This window comes from Lepus europaeus, chromosome 5 (genome assembly GCF_033115175.1).
Source record: "Lepus europaeus isolate LE1 chromosome 5, mLepTim1.pri, whole genome shotgun sequence".
NCBI lineage: Eukaryota > Metazoa > Chordata > Mammalia > Lagomorpha > Leporidae > Lepus > Lepus europaeus.
In genome coordinates, this window is record NC_084831.1 from 111152166 (window position 1) to 111174911 (window position 22746).

The window sequence follows — 22746 nt, forward strand, 5'->3', positions numbered from 1 at the left end:
TGATTGGAGTGAAATGTGGTTTTTCTTTGCAAATAAACATTCCACATGCAGAATCAGCACAACATTAAATGGCCTTTCTTCATCTTTCTCCCCGAGTTGTGGTAGGGATGGAGGGCAAATGGTTGACACTCGGAGAATAGGCCTCATTATGTTCCTTTAAAACATAGCATTCAAATGTGTATAAGCTTTATAAATTATAATTCTGTCGTGACAGATAGAAGCATCCTTTTCAGCATGTTTTGGATGAGGTATGAAGAAAAGTGATTGCTGTGATGTTTTGCGACCTCTTAATTAAGACTGCTAGAACTTTCTGCAATCATTTGTGTGCACTCTAAAGTCCTTTCCTCCCGGGTGGGGAGGTGGAGAGAGGCTGCACCTCCAAGTGAGATAGATACCAGCAGGAGTGCGATGGCTGTGGCTGTTGCTGCCGGATGGAATCCACGCTGTCCAGTGACTACACGTCCCTACTGCCCTGCCTGCTCCCTGGCTCTCGTTCCCCTCGCTAACTCACTCTGTTTGTCGTCTCTGCGTCTGCCTGTGTGACTGTGTCCCCCAAGCCGGAGAGTTCGCTGGGACCCGCGTGCCTAAATGAGCAGAGACAGGAGCTAGCTCATAGAATCCTGCCGCTCATGGAAGACAGAACGAGGGCCCAACTCCCCACAGTCCAGATGTCGTGTGAACCAGTGGCAAATATCCACTGATCAATCAATCACATGGAGAGAGAGGTGCTTAGCTCCGGCCGTCAGGAAACCAGACTCCGTGGGAAGTCAGGGCAGGGCTAGACTGGCCTCTTGGTGGGGGAGGGGGACTTCAGTGCTGAGGTTGTCTCCTGTGTCCAGCTGGACACTCTGGCTTCCTACTAAACAACTGGTCTTGGGCAATTTTTCTAAATTCTACAGTTTCGGTGGCAGCCTTGAGTTTCCTTATCTCTAAGATGGAAATCGGTTGAGATAATGTATGCAAACTGCCTGGCAAATAGCACTCAACAAATGTTAGATATTATCATCAAAAGCAAACAGACATGGGTTCTTTTGAGTGGCATCTGATGTGCAGCTGATGTTTCTCTTGTCCCTGAGCCCAGGTTCTTGGATGGGCAAGTAGAGGAGCACATTTAGCTGGGATTTAAATGACAGCTTTTTCTTCAGTTCTGAAAATGATGGTTTCGTGTTAGGTTAATTTCTGTGTGAAGGAGCTGGCATGAAGACAGGTGGAGCTCTAGGTTGAATTTTTTTCCCTTTATGCTCTGCCTGGTCTCCACACATTGCCTGATGAATATTTATGAATCAGTATTAATAAGTGTCTACCTGAGAGAATTGCAGAGCAGTAACCTCTGACCTTTCCTCCTGTCTCCCCTGTTTTCTGGGGTTTTGATAGCAACAATTATGGTTATAACATCCATTTTTATTAAATAAGGAAATGGACAAAAATTAGCAAAGTGAAAGGCTTGGGTGCACTTGGCTGTGCTGCTTTTTAAGATGTGTATTCACTATTACAATGTTAACTTTGTTCTGGGCACTCTGCCAATCTGCTTTCCTCATACTCTTTTAGTCATTACAAGAGCCTACAAGGAAGCTATTTTAGCTCTGCTTTACTGAGGATCAGAGAAGTTAAGGAGCCCACCCTAAGCGACATAGCTACAAGTACAGAGTCCTAACCCAACCACCAGTAGAGCTATCTCATCATTCCTCACATAGTTTTGGAGTGCCCACTCTGTGTTATGCACTTGCTAGGTGCTGAGGGCACAATGGTAAGCAAGACTGACTCCATTTGGGTCTTCAGAGCTGCCAATCTAGGTGGGGAAGGCTGACCAGGAAGTAGGCAATTACAATTCAGTGTAGAGAGTGTGGGGAGGCACAACTATTTCAGGTAGGTAGAACAGCTGCTGCAAAGGTCCAGGGGGCAGCAAAGAATAAGGCAGTCCTGAGGAATTGCATAGAGTCTACTGCAGTGTTCAGTCCTATGTCGTAAATAAAGGCATAGGCAGGGCACTGCACGGTCTCCAGGGAGGGAGCCACTATCCTTTCTTCCCAGGAGAGAGTGAGTGTGAGTTTGTTTGAGAAATTATGTGGTCACTATCTCATATTTTACAAAGCAGCAATAGTAGGCCTTGGGAGTCATTATATTCATTTTTCTGATTAGAGTTTTCTAAAAAAGAGTGGGACCCCAGGCTTCCCCAGGGTTGTTCCAGGTTCCCATGCCCCCAGTGTGGGCTGAGAGGCAGCTGGATCATAGTCCATCAGAAAGACACAGCATGCAGGGAACGATGTATGTGGGGACTCAGTGGAAGATCCTGATCCTGATGTCCCATCAATCCTGATAACATCAGATGATCCTATAAACCTAACACTTTGTGTCAGGCTGTGTTCTGAGCTAATACTGAATCTTCATAATAACCCTACTAGGTTGGAACAATTACTCCCGATGCTTCAAATGAAGAAATCAAGACACAGAGCAGTTACCTAAGATACTATGATCACACACGAAGAGATGCTAGAGCCAGTATTGAAAGCCAGGCAGGGTTGGGTGTTGTGTAGTGGTTAAGATGTTGCTTGGGATGCCTGCATCTCATCCTGGAGTGCCTGGGATTAAGTCCTGAATCTACATCTGATTCCAGCTTCCCACTAATGCGCACCCTGGGAGACAGCAGGTGATTGCTCAACTGCTGGCTCCCTGCCACCCAAGTAGGAGACTTGGATTGAGTTTCCAGCTCCTGCCTTTGGCCTGGCCCAGCCTTGGCTGTTGCAGGCATTTGGGAAAAGTGGAAAATCTTTGTCTCTCTGTCTCTCTCCCTCTGTCTTACTGCCTTTCAAATAAAATGGAAAAGACACCACCACCAGCAGCAGCCCCACCCTTGCAACAGGCAGTATGGGCCTAGAGCATGTGCTCTTATCTATAGACCCATAGTCCCTCCTCCCTTAACTATTCCAAGTGTAATAGATCTATCAGAATCCCATGAAAGCATTTATGTAAATTATGAAGGATAAGCCACAGTTCTGTTCTTGGAAATATGTGAATTAAAACCATTTATAGGTAATCTTGTGGCTAAACGTTTCATCACCCACACCTGCCCCTGGTGCTTTTGCCTCATTGCCTCTACACCTTTGCCACATAACCAGGTGTTGTAAATCTTGTGAGCTTCAGTGGGGCAGTGGACAAAGTTACTCCACTCATCCCTTGTGATCGGTAAAGGGAGATGATGCCTACATGTGTGTAGATGGGTGGGGGTGGCTGTCTATCTACACAAGCCTGAATTCTGGCTCCTCCTTAGAGTACTCCATAGAGGCCCAGCCTAGGCTGGACAGCGGTGACAATGTGGCTATCTGTTATTCCCAACAGAGCACCTTAGCGTTTCAAATGTGGCTAACTCCATCCCTGCAGATTCTCATTCAGTGGTTCAGGAAAGGGCTGGAGCATGCAGATTTAACATCAACACAGAGCAAACTCCAGGGGGAATTATCATGTACAGTGGAAGTGAGAGCCTCTGGAATTTAGCCAATCAAATGAAGATCATTAATCTTTCTGGTTTACAGAGAAAAGTAAAGAATGCCTGACATCAATAATGATGATGATGATAATACCAAATTAAATTAGCTGAGTGGTAGGTATTTGGTACAGCAACTAAGGTGCCACTTAGGACGCCCACATTCCCTATCAGAGTGCTTGGGTTTGCGTTCCAGCTCTGCTTCTCATTCCAGCTTCCTGGGGCTGTAGACCCTGTGAAGCAGCAGATGATGGCTCTAGTAGTTGAGTCCTTGCTACCCACGTGGGAGACCTGGATTGAGTTCCAGGATCCTGATTTCAAAGTGGGTCTACTCAGACTGCTGTGGGCATTTGGGGAATGAACCAGCAGATGGAAAATATCTGTCTCTGTCTTTCAAGTCAAATGAAAATAAATAAATAAAAACTATGAAAAAAATTAGCTGAATCAATGAATGAATGTTTCCACGCAGTCATCGGACTTCAATGCTCCCTATTTGGTAATTTCATTAGAAACTGTAAGACCCCTTAAGCAGGTGTCCCACAAATTGACCGGACCCCAGAAACACAGACTCCACTCCAATCGATGCAAAAGGCAAGAGGAAGTTTATTTCATTTGCAAATGGGCCGTCTCAGCAGCACCCTCTAGTGTAGTGCAGAGAGAGCGGCCCCGAACATCAGTTTTACAGGGTATTTAAAGCTTAAAACCACAACATTAGCATATTTAGTCGTGTTACAATTTCATTGGATATGTTAATGGTTACTGGGTAAGGGGCTAGGGAAGGGGGTAGTGTGGGCGGTTTCTTAAGCAAGCAGGGCGGGGGATACAGAAGCAGAAAAAAACGTGGTTACAGGGTTTCAATAAGACAATGGGGTGGGGGCATGCAGAAAATACCTTGCATACTTTTGCCGTCTGCCGGGACCCACAGATAAGGGGCGGTTGGGTGCTTCCCATGCCTTTATCTGGCGCCGTTATCTCAACTGCAGCTGCCTGCCCTTGACTCATGGTTTCGGCCCAATTTCCAGGAACTGTTTTACTAGAGTTCCCTAAGATCCTAGTTTTTTAGCAGGTAAATTTTCAGAAGTCCTTCAAAACAAATGTATTTGGGATATCCATGGCTCCCAGCCTTTGCAGAGTGTTGTCAAGAATCTCATCTTGGGGCCTGTGCTGTGGCATAGAGGGTAAAGCTGCTGCCTGCAGTGTCAGCGTCCCATATGGGTGCCGGTTCGAGTACCAACTGCTCCACTTCTGATCCAGCTCTCTGCTTATGGCCTGGGAAAGTAGTAGAAGATGGCCAAGTGCTTGGGCCCCTGAACCTGGGAGGGAGACCCAGAAGAAGTCCTGGGCTCTCACACCCCTGTGGGAGACCTGGAGGAAGCTCCTGGCTCCTGGCTTCAGATTGGCGCAGCTCCGGCCATTGCGACCAGCTGGAGAGTGAACCAGTGGATGGAAGACCTCTCTCTCTTTCTGCCACTCTTTCTCTCTCTGTGTAACTCTTTCAAATAAATCATAAATCTTTTTTTTTTTTAATCCCGTCTTTTCTAGACAGTTGTGAACTGGCTTAGGTTAGCTCCTCACCTATCATAGACTCTCAGGTCTGTGTGCCTTGCACCATCTTCCTTAAAGGTTTTATTCAGTTTGCCCCCTGATGTTTCTTTTCTTGTATTTAATCAGGCCATTGTTTGATCAGTTACTGAGGGGTTTCCAGTTCTGCTTTTGTTAATACAAATATAATGAATTTCTTATTTGATGGTTATATTAGCTTAAAAGAGCGTGAAGCCCAGGAGCCTCTGCCATTCCCCTACAGCCTGCAGGAATCACTAGCAGGGCAGGCAGGGCAGGAGAGAGGTTCAGTTTAGATGCAGAAAACAGCTTTGTATGGAATAGCAAGATGTGAACTGGTACTGGTTCGTGTCCTTGCTGCTCCACTTCTGATGTGGCTCCCTGCTGATGGCCTGGGAAAAGCAGCAGAGGAAGGTCCAGGTACCTGAGCCCTTGCTACCCATGTAGGAGCCCTGGATAAAGCTCTTGGCTCCTAACTTTGGTCTGGCTCAGCTCTGGCCATTGTAACCATCTGGGGAGTGAAACAGTGAATGGAAGGTATCTCTCTCTCTCTCTCTCTCTCTCTCTCTCTCTAACTCTGGGTTTCAAATAAATAAATGAATCTTAAAAAAATAGCAAGATAGGTATTTGGAAACTCTTCCATCTCTCCTAAATTTATAAAAATAAGATAGCTACTGTCTTGGGACTCACTGTGGATATTTTGCTGGGGAATGAGTACAAGCACCTAAAGACCTTTCCAGGTTCCTTATTGCTATTATAATGATTAACATTGCTCCTGGGGAGGTAATACAATTAATTTTTCCCCTGTTGGCTCTTGGTTCTGTCTTCAGAAACTGTGTAGGGTATATAAATCTTGAGTTGTTTCAGTTTCTTCTTTCCTTGCATGTACATTTCCATGCAGCACAAAGATTAAAAGGAAAAATTACCACCATGGCAAAAACAAAAACAACCCAACTTTAATACATTTCTGGCTCAACTGGAAATATAAAGAGCTACAATTTTATTCCTATGGCCTAATTTTTTCCATTTTGTCTAAAACCATTACATTACTGTAATTTTGAAAAATACCAGGAAAACTAAAAAACCTAGTGCATTTACTCTTTCAGCTTACATTTGTGGAAGAACTCTACAGGATCTTTCTTTAAAAGATTGATTTATTTATTTGACAGGCAGAATTAGAGAGAGAGACAGATCTTTTATCTGCTGGTTCACTCCCCAAATGGCTGCAATGGCAGGGGCTGGGCCAGGTGGAAGCCAGGAGTGAGCAGCTTCATCAGGGTCTCCCATGTGGGTGCAGGGGCCCAGGAACTTATGTCATCTTCTGCTGCTTTCCCAGGCACATTAGCAGGGAGCTGGATCAGAAGTAGAGCAGCTGGGATTTGAACCGGTGACCATACAGGATGCTGGCACTGCACCGCGACTTAACTTGCTGTGTCACAGGGCCTCCCTACAACATCTTAATAGTACCATCTTTGCATTTTGAGCATGTTTTTATTGGGAGAGAGGTGTCAATCTAGCAGATGATCGCCAACTGGTGCTTTTAGTTGTAAGCTACAATGTAGCAATGGACCTAAACAAGAGCCCACTTGGCTATTTTGCTTGCACTGGCCATGAGTTGAATGGGCTGCAATTGAAGAAGTGATATGGTCTGAAGTAAGGTTATGTCACAATGACTCATAGTGACTAATAGATTCTATGTGTGAAATTTAATGCAATAACATGCCTCAAATAAATGTTAATTTTGAAAAAATCAGACACACAAAAAGGCTCTGTCATTTCAAAACACAGCCTTGCTATCACTGAGGAGGCAATACTAGAATCACACATCTCATATGGCGATATTATTACCAGGAATCTTAGAATGTGCAGACTTCCCAAGCAAATTCCCTTCAGTGGTTCCAAAAGGTTCTGTGCTTGTTTCAACAGTCCTGTTCTGGATTACAGGCCCAAACTGGACTCTTTTTTTTTTTTTTCAGTTATTAGACTGAAATTGCACAACCTACTTGGAACTTTAAAATCTACATCTCATTTGCATTTTTGAATTGCTATAAAATGCAGAGCCTTAAATACATAATTGGAAATCTGTAAGTCCTTTAAACCTTTTTCATGCTTGAAGCTACTGAGTAAAGTGCCTTTGGAATAATAGCTCCTTAATTCGCAGCACTTATCAGTACCCTCAGTTTGGTTGTATAATATGTACCCACCACCCCAGTTCTAGTCACTCCAAAATCATTGTTCGCTGAAGGATGAACACACATTGTAAACTCAAATATTAGTTTAAGATAATTAATAGCAACCAGAAAAAGCACAGGAATGTATGTGCTATGAAATTTGTGATTCTGTAGGAATTCACAGGTCAACCAATTGGATTTACTTGTTCGAAATAACAGCTGTGTACTAAGGAAAGTCATTTTATTACTTCAGAAACTAGGTATAAAATAGATGTGTTTGAAAATCCATTATGTGTGGAAATATATGAAAATTTGCAATAAAAATATAAATAATCTTAAAGGGTTATCATTACGGAGGACTCTCTGAAATGCAGTATGAAAAAACTATATATGGATTTAAAAATTTTTTCCTGTCAAAATAGGTTTATTTTAAAATTCTATTTGTCCATGAACTTTTTGAAGTACCCTTGTATGAAAAAATGTTTATTTAGAATACACATACATATATTTTTTCTGGCATTGTAAACTTGCTATTTCTTCCAGATTATTGAAGCATCCCCTCAGAATGCTTTTTAATAGATATTTTCTTTCATTTTTTTTTTTAAAGTTCAGAGGCAGGAGAGAGAGAGAGAGAGACAGAGAGAGAGAAAAACTTCCATCTGCTGGGAGCTACAGCTGAGCCAGCATGGGTTAAGGAGCTGGGTAACTCATCCCCGGTCTCCCACCTGATGGTCAGGGACCCAACCACTCGATGCATCACTGCTGCCTCCCACAGCCTGCATTAGGGGGATACTGAAGTCAGGAGCTGGAGTCAGGATTTGAACCCAGGCACTCCAATATGGGTCTCAACTGCTGGACCAAATGTTCGTCCCAATAGATAGTTATAAAAATTGTATCTTGAATATATTTCAACATTCCAATGAACAAGTTTGAGTGTCAAAATCAAGGGGTGAGGAGGTAATCGCTATAATCAGAAACAAAAAAACAGTGTTTTCTCCCCCTTAAGAAAAGCACGCTTCCTCCTCCCTGCCACGCATCAAGTCACCTAGGGCAGGAATATGAATGCTGCTGCTGATCCCCTCCCCTGCCATCCAATCAACTATGCTGTCCTAATGCCTGTGTAAATGCCTGCTCTTCTTCTTTGCCAATGATGTGCTACAGATCAGGTCATTGATATCTCAGTGCTAGATGGCCAAAGGAGTTTTAACAATGGGTATTTCTCTGCCTGAATGTAGTCTGACCACCCTGAAGTACATTCTCCATTTATAGCCAGATTGATCCTTCTGAAAACACACACACACACACACACACTTATCTGATCTAATCATTCCTCTGCTTAAGACCATTTAATGGCTTCCTTTTGCTCTCAGAATAAAACCCAACTACTTAACTTGGCCTCCTTAGAGGCCCTTCAGAATACAGTCTCTATTATGTATTTTGGTCTGTTTCATATTGCTGTTGCTGATTGCTAAAATCCCCCATTCCTATGCTGGGCTTATCAATTTCTCTTTGTAATTCCAGTGGTTTTGCTTTCTGTAATTGAAAGTGATGTTAGCTACATAAAATTTCTTGGGAGTTACCCTCTTTATTTTCATTAACACATTTGGTTTAAAAGACTGTTTTGTCTGATGCAATGTTTTATCAGCTTTCCTTTTGTTAGCGTTTTGGTAATTTGTCTCTTTTTATATCACCAGTCTTTCTGTGGTTTAGTTTCCTGTGTCTTTTGTTTGCGTTAGATACCTGAATATGGTTTTGAACCAAGCTGTTCATGTCTGTCTTTCAAAAAGTAATTTCAATCTGTTTAGTTATTGTTCTCACTAATACATATTTGGATTTAATTTTACTATTCTATTCTCTGTGTGTTTTGTACCTCTCTTCTTTTTTTTTCTCTTCTGCTTTCTATTAAACTACCAATCTTCCAAATTAAATATCCCTGACCCTTGGCCACTATTTTTTCTCTATTGATTTAGCAGTTCTAGATAAGATTCTTATTAATATGCATTTTTTAAAAAAATCCAAAGTACTCAGGGTGAGCATTGTGGCATAGTGGGTTAAGCCCCAGCTTGGGATTTCTGCATCTCCTATCAGAGTGTTGGTTCTGAGTTCCAGCTACTCTTCCACCAACCCAGCTTCCTGATAATTTGTTGCCTGGGAAAGCAACAAATGATGGCTCAAGTGCTTAAATCCTTGCCACCAATGTGGGAGACCCAGATGGAGTTCCTGGCTCCTGGCATCAGCCTGGCTCAGATCTAGCTGTTGTGGCCACTTAGGGAGTGAACCAGCAGATGGAAGATCTCTCCTCTCTCTCTCTCTCTCTCCTTGTTGCCCTGCCTTTGAAATAAATAAATAAAATCTTACATTATTTAGACAAAGTCATTATTTCTAGCCCTCTCCTAAACATGACAAAGGCTTTAGCTCATTCTAATTATTAATTTTACACTTCCCTCTTTTTTTATTAACACAAGAAGTGTTTTCTTTTTAATTCTCTCACATATTTTAATAATTTCTAATCTCACCAATATCTCTTGTATCCTATGCTTTTCCTCTGAACTTTGTAGTTTTTTTGGTGTAAGTCTGTGGTGTGGTAAGCTCTCTTAGTCTGCTTTGAATTCTTCCTTAAATTGACAGTTTATCTGCAAATCCAGTTCTTGGTTGATAGTGCTCATTTACAACTTCAAAAATATCATTCAATTATTTCTTGTTTCCATTGTTACTTTTGAGAAACCTACTTATGGTCCCTTTGTAGATAATCAGTACTTTCTCTGAGATAACCTGAGATTTTATCTATTTCCTTATTGTTCTGTAATTTCGCTATAATGTGATAAAAGTATTTATTTGCCTTTATCTGTGTTCTTAGAACACATGATGTTCTGATGTTTTCACTAGGAATTTTTAGCCATTCCTTCTCTGTAAGTAAAGCTACTCTACTTTTTCTGTTTTTCCTCTTTGAACTCTTATTAGACATATTTTGGAACCGCTCAGTGTAACCCAAGAATCTGAACTTTGCCTTCATATTTTTGAAATGTCTTTATTTCTCTAAATTCTATTCTGGGTGAACTCTTTAGTACATCCCTTTAATTCCCTGCTTCTTCTCTTCAACTTTGGTTGGCTCCAAGACCTTTTCATTTCCATCACCATACTTTTATTTTCCAAGATGTCTATTACTTCTTTTTCATATTTGTTTGTTCTTTACCTAACGTGTATGTGCTCCCTAATTTCCTGTCCTTTTAAAAATGGGTGCTATGCCCTCATTGATCCCTTTGAGATACAAAAATAGTTAGCTTCAAAATCTTTGTCAGACAATTCCTTAGAGTTAGTTTTATTTGGAATAAATTCATGTTCTGAGTGTTCATTTTGTTGGCTGTCTTTCTTGTATGAGATATTTTTATGTCTTTGGAATCTGGTTAGGCCCATTTTGAGGGGATTTTTTATTTGCATTTTTCTGTTGCATTTTCTTTCTTTTTCTTCTGTCTGTGCTCACCTCCTCATGTTTGGTAATTTTGATCTCTACTTGCCTCCCCAGATCTCAGCCACAGACTTGGGCCTGACCTTGGCATTTTGATGCACCTACTCCCAGTGATGTTGGGGATACTACAGGCCCAGCCTCATGGCCAGCTGCTCAGCCTGGATCCTGATTCCAAGGCCGAGTCTTTGTCCTGCTTCCGTAGGCAGTGGGCTGGCAGTAGTTTATTTTCGGCCTCTTTTGCACAGGCTCCTGGCTTCAGGCATTAAGCCTGGCTCCTGTCTTCTCTTTTGTTTGAAGCATCTTTAGTGCCTGTCACCTTGCAGGAGACAAAAATCTTAGCTTTTGAATCTGAGACCCCAGTGGGCTTGTGGCTTCATCCTTGATAAATGCTTTCTGTTTCAGCTCCATTTCTGATCCATGGAGACATTTATTTTGTTTCTAAGCCTGGTTATGTCTTTTTTGGTTTTCTTTTTCTATATTTTAGCCATTACTGCTATTTGTATGGAGGAAAAGGAGTGGATAAAATATGACCTTGCTACACCAACTTGAGAGGCAATGTTTCTGTGTGTAGCTCTCCATCTTTATTTTTCACCATTCTCTCCCTTACATTCTATGTTCTAGCCATAATTAACTACTTTTAGTTTCCAGAGCATCAGTAAATTGTATGCCCTTCCACTAAGTTTAGATGAAATAGTGTAGAGAAGACAGTCAAATGGAGAATTTTTTAAATGTCAGATTTATTACAGATAAACTAATAAAGAGCTACGTTCTGGGTCTGTAACCTAAATGGGCTTTTTGCCACACTCTGTTGACTCCCAACCCCCGCAGCATCTACCCTCAGAATGGTCACCAAGGGAGAAGGCTGGGGCTGCAGAGCAAACATATCCACTGAAGACTACTGTCTGCCCTGGACAGGGGCAGAAAGACAAGAGGAATGAATCCTCAGTAATTGGGGCCTTTGTGCTAGATGAGCTGTACCCAGTCAACAAGGAATGAGCTAATTAATGTAACAATACTAATCAATTAAGCGTCTCACTCCTAAGTGTGAAGAATGGTGGTGTAATAAGCCAGAAGAGGCACTCCAGGAGAACTTTCACTCTCCCACCATGAAAACTAGGGGTTAGGGTAAAAGAGGCTCTCCTAACTCGGGCCACACTCTTTATCCATACTCCAAGTCTTTCTAAACACTCTTTTTTGGTAATTTATTAATTTTTTAACAAAGATTTATTATTTTATTTGAAAGAGAGAGAGAGACCGAGAGAGAGAGAGAGAGAGAGAGAGAGAGGTCTTCTATCCACTGGTTCACTCCCCAGGTGGCTGCAATGGCTGGAGCTGTGCTGATCTGAAGCCAGGAGCCAGGAGCTTCCTCCAGGTCTTCCCATGTGAATGCAGGGCCCCAAGGACTTGGGCATCTTCTACTGCTTTCCTAGACCATAGCAGAAAGCTGGATCGGAAGTTTTGCAGCCAGGACTTGAGCTAGTGCCCGTATGGGATGCCAGCACTGCAAGCGGTGGCTTTACTCACTATGCTTCCGTTCCTGCTTATTCTGATGCCTATAATAAAAATAATAGTTCGTATTTACTGAATCCTAACAATGGCAGAAATAATAGTGTACACATATTATCTCATTTAATCTTTCTAACAACTTTATGAGGCTAATATTTTTATGTTACTTTAGTGGATGAAGAAACCAAGGATAAGGAGATCCCTGATGTTTCTAAGACCACACATGTAATTGGCAGAGGCAAGATTGGGCCAAGGCTTCTCCAACTCTAGAGTCCATGTTTGTTTCATCATATGCTGCTGCCTGTCATATTTTATTCATCTTTGAATTCCTAGAACATTGCATAGGATCTGATAAAGAGTAGATACTCAATAATATTCAATGGGGGTTGGCATTGTGGCATAGCAATAAAGGCCTCTGCCTGTGGCACTGGCATCCCATGTGGTTGCTCTGCTTCCAATCCAGCTCCCTGTTAGTGTGCCTGGAAAAGCAGTGGAGGATGGCCCAGGTGCTTAGATCCCTGTGCCCACTTGGGAGACCTGGAAGAGGCTCCTAGCTCCTGGCTTTGATCTGGCCCAACTCTGACCATTATGGCTAATTGTGGGGTAGACCAGGGGATGGAAGATCTTTGTATCTTTCCTTCTCTCTCTCTCTGTAACTGTGCCTTTAAAATAAATAAATTAAATCTTTAAAAAATAATATTTAATGGACATATAAATCATTGAAACATATTCTCTAACTCCCTAGTATGGATTTAAGACTACTTTAAATAAGATTTAAAAGGTATGGCCCATCTGTTTTGGTTTCAGATTCCTCATTGTAAAGGTGGTTATGAGCATCTAAGTTCGAAGGTTTATATAGGGTTTACTAGATTCTATATCCTTCTGCTGTCACCTCTGTCCAGTCTTTTCAATTTTAGGTCTTCTCTTCCTGGCTGTTCTAGGATACCTTTGTTCTTTCCTGGTTTCACCCCACTGTTTTCCCTGGCCCAAGCTTGTTGGCCTCTTCAAAGAGTGGGTGTTGTGGATTCCTGATCCCTTATAGTTGTGAAACTACTGATGTTGCATGTACCACTGGCAACCATACTCCCTCCTCTGTGTATTAGTCAAGACTTTTGGTTGCAAGCCATAGAAACTAATTCCGACTGAAAAAGCAATTTATAGACTTCTGTAACTAAAGAGTTCAAAGAACGAACTAGCTTTATACAGCTAGATTCAGAACAGACATAGATTTACTATAAAGCCAATGAAGTTTAAGGTTTGGGGTTCCTCATTGCTGGGGCTCTGTTTTAGGCCTTGGGAGTGGGCATAGCAATATGTATACTGCCTAATTTTTTCCAAAGATTGCAAAAATAAGATACTTCCATCACAATTAGTTAAGACTGTGGTCCCTCTTCTACTTCTGACTTCCTAGCCATCACTTTTCCCTGTGAGTCACATGGGTTAGATGGTGGTGGTGTGGTAGCTTCTGATATTGTGAAGAAATATTTGTAGGGGCCGGCGCTGTGGCTTAGTGAGTTAAAGCCCTGGCCTGAAGTGCTGGCATCCCATATGGGCGCCAGTTCTAGTCCAGGCTGCTCCTCTTCCGATCCAGCTCTCTGCTATGGCCTGGGAAAGCAGTAGAAGATGGCCCAAGTCCTTGGGCCCCTGCACCCACATGGGAGACCCAGAAGAAGCTCCTGGCTCCTGGCTTCGGACTGGCGCAGGTCGGGCCATTGCAGCCACCTGGGGAGTGAACCAGAGGATGGAAGACCTCTCTCTGCCTTTCCTTCTCTCCCTGTGTAACTCTGTCTTTCAAATAAATAAAATAAATCTTTAAAAAAAGAAATATTTTAATTGAATGTAGCAAAATCTCCTTTTTTTGTATTTACAATTTTGTATTTTTTTAAATTATGCTTCAGGCCCCACAAAAATTCAGATCCACCAGAGTCTAGCACTTGGTGACCATGGGTGAGTACATTTTCTCCCAGTGTCTCAGCTTGTCTTGGCTTCATTAGTAGGTAATGTGGTTTTCTCACATGGTTGGCAAAGTGGGCTTCTGGCAGCTCTAAGGTTACGCATTCTCAGGCCTGATAATTCCAGGCATAAGAGGAGCCTTTTGGCTGATGGTGTAAACAGATGACTGAGGGAGGGTTCTGATTAGCTTGCTTTGAGTCACATGCCCCTCTCTGAATCAATCCCTCTGGCCAGGGGAATGTGCAATGCTGGGTAAACACCGAACCTTGGATGCAGACACATACATGAAGATTGGGTTAAAGATAGATTTCCAAAGGGATGCTTGGAAACTAAAATCTCCCAACTTGTCTCCCAGTCACATAAACATTCTAATTTTCAGCAACTTATTATGTTGTACAGAACTACCAAGTTTTTAGAAGCAATAAGTCATTTGATTTTTTTTTTTTTTAAAAAAGACTTATTTATTTACTTGAAAGTCAGAGTTACACAGAGAGAGAAGCAGAGGCACAGCGAGGGAGAGATCTTCCATCCACTGGCTCACTCCCCAACTGGCCACAACAGCCGGAGCTGCGTCGATCCGAAACCAGGAGCCAGGAGCTTATTCCAGGTCTCCAACGTGGGTGCAGGGGCCCAAGGATTTGCGCCATCTTCCAGTGCTTTCCCAGGCCATAGCAGAGAGCTGGATCGGAAGTGGAGGAGCCAGGTCTTGAACTGGCGGCACCCTTATGGGATGCTGGCACTGCAGGTGGCAGTTTTACCTGCTATGCCACAGCGCAGGCCCCAAGTCATTTGATTCTTAATAGGCAAATATTAGTAAATGTGTTTCTTTTTAAATAAAAAGAGAAACTCAATAAGGGGTATGACTAAGCTTGAAATCCATTTCTTTTGATTCCTAGTCAGTACTATGTCTGCAATTCATGGTACCTTCCATATACATTTGAATAGTCCCATTTTATTAAAGGGTTTTAAGGCAGTAAAACATTTGCCTGAAATAAGAGTCCTGCCTATGAAAGCAAGGACACCATCTTAGTCTGTTTATTATAAAAACATGTTTATGATACCCAGTTGCCATCCTGAATCCATTTTATTTGCAGCACAGGTAGTAGCACCGCCCCACGATTTTCACTGTCTGAGCTCAACAGTGTTGGAGGATTTACTCTAGGGAGGAGTAAAGCAGGAAGGGTTCTGGTTAAGTGGCAGTAAGATAACCTTTGACCCAGGAACCTTCCTGACATCTACCCTCGTTCTGGTGCCAGTCAGTCTTCCCAGAAGTTCCCGGCACTTTAGCCTAACAGCACTGCTGTCACCGTCTAATTGTCAGTGTTCATATATTCCCCCATCCCAGGCTGCAAGCTCACTGAACATAAACATTCTGACTTATTTGTCCAAATTGCTAGTGCCTACTGGAGGATTTGTCACACGGTTGTCCTTCAACAAATGTGCCTTTAGAAGCAAACAAGCCTCAAGAACTTTGGCTCAGAGAGGCAGAAGAGTTTTTCTGACTTTTGACTTTCATGGCGCAAACTTGAACTTCAGCTTATCCCTGACCTTTGAGGAAAATTCTTAGCAGAGAAAAGCAGGAGTGCGAGGAGCAGGGCTGAAGCCTGGATATTTCCCTATGTAGTCGGTGGTCATGTCTGCTATTATTTCCTCTAATACCTTCCTTGGACTGTTTGGGAACCAGTTAAAACTAAGAAGCAAAAGATTATCTAAGTAAACCATAAACCTCTTTCGGCATACCAGCTATTTGTATATTTTTGTCCAGCATATGACTTTAGTTTTACTTAGCTGGATGATGTGCGTGTGTTTGTATAACAGGTGGTAAAATTGCTTCAATAATAGACAAGTTAACATATGAGCAACTGCAAGTAGCTTTCACACTATAGTACATGACTGGATCTCAGGAGTGGTCCTAAAAATCTAAAATCATAGGAATAAATTTTATTAGCAGTTTAGTAATTCTAATTTCCTAAAATGTTAACTTATATGAATTTGTGAAAGGAAAAATCACCACTTTATCTGCCGCTTTGGAACCTTGTATACCTTTGATCAAAGCCTAACTACTGTTTAAAAATGAAATACTCTTTTTAGATTCTCTGGAATGAAATCCTTTTCTGTTGTACAAATGTACTTCAAAAATTTGTGGAAAATAGAATTAAATATTTATTTTGGTGCAAAAATTTTTTAAATTCATGCATTTGAGAGGGGTCTCCAAAAAGTTCATGAAAAAACTATGTATGGGTTTCATTTTTTTGCACCAAAATAAATTTAATTTTCTTTTTTTAAAGATTTATTTCATTTATTTGAAAGACAGTTACAGAGAGAGGTAGAGACAGAGGGATCTTCCATCCACTGGTTCACTACCCAGATGACCACAAAGGCCAGAGCTGTGCCAATCTGAAGCCAGGAGCCAGGAGCTTTTCCCGGGTCTCCCACGTGGGTGCAGGGGCCCAAGGATTTGGGCCATCTTCTACTGCTTTCCCAGGCCATAGCAGAAAGCTGGATCAGAAGAGTAGCAGCCGGGACTAGAATCAGCGACCATATGGGATGCTGGCACTTCAGCCAGGGCTTTAACTCCCTGTGCCACAGTGCTGGCCCCTAAATTTAGTTTTCAACTCCATTTTCCACAGACATTTTATAAAGTGCCCACCACCATCGCATATGTACAGCTATGCATACACATATATAAAAAACAGTACAAGTACTCCCTTTCTGCTGAATGACCTCAATGGTTCTATTTGTATGTTCACCTTGATAAGACTGGCACCACCCAATGAAATATGACCTTTACTTTCTCAAATACCAATTTACTTATATGTTTGTTTACTTAGCTATAAATGTAATACAAACAACACACAGGGAACATCATCTCTAATACCACATGTTAACACAACAGTTATAATCTTCACATATTCCCTTTTTGCATTTTATATGCATATTTCATATACTTTTAAGTAAACTTGCAAACTTTTTAAAAAATAGTACTGGTTCTTTTTTTTTTTAAAGATTTACTTATTTATTTGAAAGGCAGTTACAGAGAGGCAGAGAGAGAAAGAGAGAGAGAGGGAGAGAGAGAGAGAGAGATAGAGAGGGAGAGAGAGAGAGAGAGAGAGGTCTTCCATCTGCTGGTTCACTCCCCAGGTGACTGCAACAGTTGGAGTTGTGCCAATCTGAAGCCAGGAGCCAGGAGCCAGGAGCCAGGAGCCAGGAGCCAGGAGCCAGGAGCCAAGAGCTTCTTCCAGGTCTCTCACATGGGTGCAGGGACCCAAGGACTTGGGCCATCTTCTACTGCTTTCTCAGGCCATAGCAGAGAGCTGGATCAGAAGTGGAGCAGCCAGACTCAAACTGGCACCCATATTGGATGCCGGTACTGCAGGCTATGGCTTTACTGGCTATGCCACAGTGTGGGATCCGTACTGGTTCTTTTAAAACTATCTTGTTTTTAGAAGAGTATACATATATTTTGATAATTAAAAAGTTTTTTTTTTTTTATTGGGGCTAGCAGTGTGACATAGTAGGTTATGCTACTGTCAGCAATGTGAGCATTATATATTAAAGTGCCAGTTTGAGTCCTGGCTACTCTTCTTCTGCTGCAGTTCCATTCTAATGTGCCTGGGAAGGCGGTAGAAGATGGCCCAAGTGCTTGTAGGCCCAAGTCAAAGATCCAGATGAAGTTTCTGGCTCCTGGCTTTGGCCTGGCCTGACTCTGGCTATTGTTGCTGCTTGGAGAGTAAACTAGTCAATGGAAGATAGCTCTCTTTCTAGCTATCATTCTGTCTTTCAAATAATACATGTTAAAAAAAGTTTAAAAATTTTTTAGCTTTTTCAGAAAGACAGTAACTGACACACACACACACACCTTCCATCTGGTGTTTTCACTCCCCAAATGCCTGCAACAGCCAGGGCTGGGCCAGGCTGACACTAGGAGGCCCAGGCTCAATCTTTCCACATTGAGTGGCAGGGACCCAACTACTTGAGTTGTTACCTGCTTCTTCCCTAGCAGGAAACTGGAATAAGGACTGGAGTTGGGAACTAAACCCAAGAACTCCAATATGGAATGTGTCTTAAGTTCTAGGCCAAACACCTGGCCCTGGTATAACATATTTGATGCTGGTATAGGAGTGTAACTAAATAACTGATGACATCATCAATGGCTTTAGGCTTGGAGGCTGCATGTGACATCTATGACTCCTAATTTAAATAATGATGCTTGGGGCCGGTGCTGTGGCGTAGTGGGCTGAGCATCTTCCTGTGGTGCCAGCATCCCATGTGGGTGCTGATTTGTGTCCCAGCTGCTCCTCTTCCCATCCAGCTCTCTGCCTATGGCCTGGGAAAGCAGTGGGAGATGGCCCAGGTGCTCGGGCCCCTGTATCCACATGGGAGACCTGGAGGAAGCTCTTGGCTCCTGGCTTCAGAACAGCCCAGTTGCAGGTATTGTGGCCATCTGGGAAGTGAACCAGCAGATAGAAGACCTCTCTGTCTCTCTCTCCCCCTGTAACTCCGCCTCTTAATAAATAAAATCTTTAAAAAAATGCTTTTACTTTTATGAAGGAAAAGCGAATTTTGCAAAATAGGCAAGGTAGTAAGGGAGGAGCATATATAAACCTTCTGTTAGCTACGAGGTTGAACCTGCTAAGGTCACACCTGTCAACCAGGTTACGGCAAGTTTCATATGATTAGTATCCCAATTTGGCATCAACCTAGGTAATATTTATTTTTCAAGATTTATGTAACTTGTTTTTCCATTTACAGGTCAATATTTACTTCCCCTGAACTTTTCATGGAAAATAGTGACCTTAACAGAAGGAAACCATGGGTTTCTTTCCCTTCGGCTTCAGAGTCTCAGTATTAGAGATGTATTCATAAAATTGGCACATTTTATAAAGACACATTGGGTAGGCTGGGGTTTCCTTAAATCTACTCTTCACAAGGGTCCAACACAAATCTCACTTTGGACACGCCAGCTTGGCTGGGTGAACGCATGAGACATGGCTCTTAACATTTTTATGCCTTGACGTGGGGAAGTAGATTTAATAACAATGGCTTCTTTTGTCGTGTGGTAGGTAGTAAGATATGCAGAGCTTCTAGAAATAGTGCAGACTAGAATGTAATTATGCATTGTGCCAAGAAACATGAAGCTTTTTTGCTTCATTTTTAATCTAAGGTTGATTTTCCTCCCTTGGCGATTTAAGGGCCTCTTCCCCAATTCCCCCATCAGTAAGGATGTGTACCGGGAATGGCAACTTGACAAAAACAATCTCAAAGTAAATGGGATGACACAGTAAACAAGTATTTCAAATAATTATTTTGGGGGAAACACTCTACAACGTGATTCTCCTCAGCACTGGCTGTGTTTGAGCCTGAATTTAGACATTGCTGGCTTTTCTAGGCTTGCGGTGTCTCTCTAACAGGAAAGGTGGTGATGAGGAGGGTGGTGAATGTGTTCCAGAACCGGAACCAAGAGGAGCCTTTCCTGACGCCGGAGGTCCCCCGATGGCCCAGCGAGGACCCTCCCCAAGGGGCAAGGTGCCATCTTATCCAGAACCTGGTCACTACCAGTCGGGCTTCCGGTGCCTAACAGCGTGCACATGGGCAGCACGGCAGTTTTGAGACCGTGTTGTTGGGCCCTAGGGACCCCCGGTCTACCACAGCAGACCGGATCTCCACAGAGCGAGAGCAGACGTTAACCTCCACCATCAGAACCCGTCCATTCCAGTCACCCCGAATTCCTGCGAAACCTCCGCGCGACCCGAGCCCCGCTCCCGCTGGGTGCACCCCACCAACTGGCGGGCGGCAAAGCTCAGGGTGCCGGCGAAGTTCTCAGGGAAGCGCCGTCCGGCGATCCTCCTCCCTGACGCGCCCAGACCTCGGCGGCCGCCTGGACTCCGCCACGGCGCGAGGCCGGAGCGCGGGCGGGGGAGGGGCGGCGGCGGCGGCGGGGCCGGGAGCGTGCGCGCGCACCTCACACTCCGCCGCCCGGGGACGGCCACTCGCGAGTCGCGGCCGCTAGGCCGGCCCGGGGCCCGTCGCCCCCCCACCCCCCACCCCCCACCCCGCTCCGATTGCTTTCGGGCGTGCGCCCAGCGGATTCGGCCCTGCAGCTGTTGTGCGCTGTCTGGGCCCAGCAGGCAGGGAACGAAGACGACCCGGCCGCGGAGGAGCTCTTGTCTCTACCGCGGCGGCTCTGCCCGCCGCCACAGCGAGCAGCCGCGAGACCCGAGGCAGCGCGGAGAAGGCCCCCCCCTCCACGGCCGCCGGCAGGAAGGAGACCGGGCCGACCTCCGCCCGCCGGAGGCGCGGCCGCGCCCGCGCCCGGGGCCGCTCGCCTTCCCGGAGCTGAGCGAGGAATGAGCAGGCGCCCGCCCCTGGCTCTCGGGCCGCGGGCCGTGGCTCGGCTGCTCCCCACGCCGCGGAGGCGCCGGGGCTCGGCCACTGCAGCCGGGCGCGGCGGGGTCAGCGGCGGCCTCAGCCCGCGAGCAGACGCCGGGGTTCACTGAACCGGCCGCGGCGAGGAGGAGGAGGAGCCGCGGGGCGGGGGCGGCCGGCGCGCCTCCCCTCCCCCTGCACACGCCGGGGCCTCTCAGTGGCCGCCGAAGGAGGAAGTTCCGCTCCCTGACAGACCCGTGCGGTAGCAACAGCGGCGGCGGCGGCCGTTGGAGCCGAGGGCTCAGTCAGGTATTTTGGACGCGATCGCCCTTCGCGCCGGCCGTCGAGGGGACAGCGGCGGAGCCTGCCCGGCGGCGGCGGCCGAGAGCGTCTTCCTGCCACTTCACGCCGCGCGGCTGCTGGCTCTTCGCCGCGAGGTGGGAGAAATTTCCTCCCTCTTCTCAGACTTCCGAGGAGATCGGTGTTTTTTTTTTTTTTTTTTAATTATTATTATTATTTTTTACTACCGCGAAGGTTAACAGATCTGGAAGAGAAGCGTCAGGGGAGATTAAGTGACTCTTCGACAACTCGTCGGATCTCGCCAGGCTCCCTTTTGGGGCGAGAGACCCCATTCAGGCATCTCAGTGGGGTGCAGGCATGGAGGAACCCACCTTGGAGCTTATCTGCAGTGTGGCTTGCCTGGTCTTCTCTTAGGAATGAAGAGGAGACTTGCGAGAACCCGATGAGGCGCTGACGGCCAAATGGCAAAGAAGCTACCACAGGACCTTGAAGTAGAGAGCGTTCGGGCGGCCGCGCAGGTTTCTGAATGTAATTGAAGGAGTGTGAAAGAGGTGATCTCTTAAAAAGCACAAGAATCCTTCAAGGGAGGCCAGATCGAGCCCCCTCCCGCCGCCGCCGCCCCCCTCCCCCCTTTTCGGCCAAGATTGTGAAAACCGTTGGATGTGTTGCACACTTGGGCTAAGATGAGAACTTGATGCGGTGTTCTGTCCAAGAGCGAAGACGATGACCGCCCCAGCCCTGCTGCCTCTGTCTGGACGTAGGATACCGCCTCTGAACCTGGGGCCGCCCTCCTTCCCGCATCACAGGGCTACCTTGAGACTTTCGGAGAAGTTCATCCTTCTGCTTATTCTTAGTGCCTTCATCACCCTGTGTTTTGGGGCATTCTTCTTCCTTCCAGACTCTTCGAAACACAAACGCTTTGATCTGGGTTTAGAAGACGTGTTAATTCCTCACGTAGATTCCGGTAAAGGGGCTAAAAACTCTGGAGTCTTCCTGATCCATGGACCGGATGAACACAGGCACAGGTTTGTTTATTTCAGAAGTTCTGGTACCAGTATTTTGACGGAACGGGGTTACCGGTACTGCATGCGATCTGTTGCATTTTATTTTTTGCAGTAAAGGTGTTTTTTTTTTTTTTTTTTTCTGGGCGCTGATAGTGGTATTGCTAGTTCAGAACTGGCTGAATGGAGCCAGAGGCTCGACCGAGTCCCACCTAAAGTTTGGCTCCTTTCTTTTGTATAGGAGGAATATTTGTGTTTAGAGTTGTCTAGTGTGGACAGTTGAGCATGGAAGTATGAAAACTTAAGCTAGAGAAAGTGTGACCCACGCTGGACTTGTGCCTTATAAGACCGCATGGCAGTCAGTCATTGTGCTACCATGTGGAATCAACACACTGAACCTTGCCAGCTCCCACGGGCTCGCTCCTCCTCGGGCTCTCATTCTCTGGCTTGCTGTTAAAGCTTAATCGCGCCCCTTAGCTCTTTACGGTGACAGACATGAGAAGAATATTACCTGTGGTTTCTTTACATGTCACAATATCCTGATGCATGTTATTTTCAGAGGATGTATTTTGATTTCCTGAATGTTATCCGTTAAAGGTGTCATTGAATCCTAAGTCATTTCACTTTGAGTCTTGTAGACAAGAATTAAATTTTTTAAAATTTAATCATGCAACTGTGATTTTTTTTTTTTTTAAATGTGAGATACGGATCTCATCTAGCCAGTGTTAGAATTTGGTCAGTTAAAGTGAGCTCTTGGGAAAGTATAGCCAAATGAGAAGAAAATAGAGCTTTAGTTACCAACTGTACATCACGTATGTGTTTTTGCTCAAAATGGTTTGGGAAAGTAGTCTACTTTTCTCAGATGTACCTTCTTTTCCTTGTTTCTTAAAACACTTCTGGAGTATGTGAAAAATTATATGCTTGAATTCAGTTTTCAACTGA

The 22746-nt window shown here is 44.4% G+C and overlaps 1 protein-coding gene across 3 annotated transcripts in view; it reads left to right on the forward strand.

Annotated features, from left to right (window-relative positions):
• The first annotated feature begins 20719 nt into the window (after positions 1-20719).
• Positions 20720-22746, forward strand: part of MAN1A2 (mannosidase alpha class 1A member 2) — a 207292-nt gene continuing 205265 nt past the window's right edge. For 2 of the 3 annotated variants that reach the window (XM_062192053.1, XM_062192054.1), the window contains exon 1: positions 20720-21828. In XM_062192053.1, coding sequence (XP_062048037.1) covers positions 21527-21828 — 302 coding nt within the window. In that variant the 5' untranslated portion in view covers positions 20720-21526. The remainder of the gene's footprint in view (positions 21829-22746) is intronic. The other variant, XM_062192052.1, reaches the window with a different exon arrangement.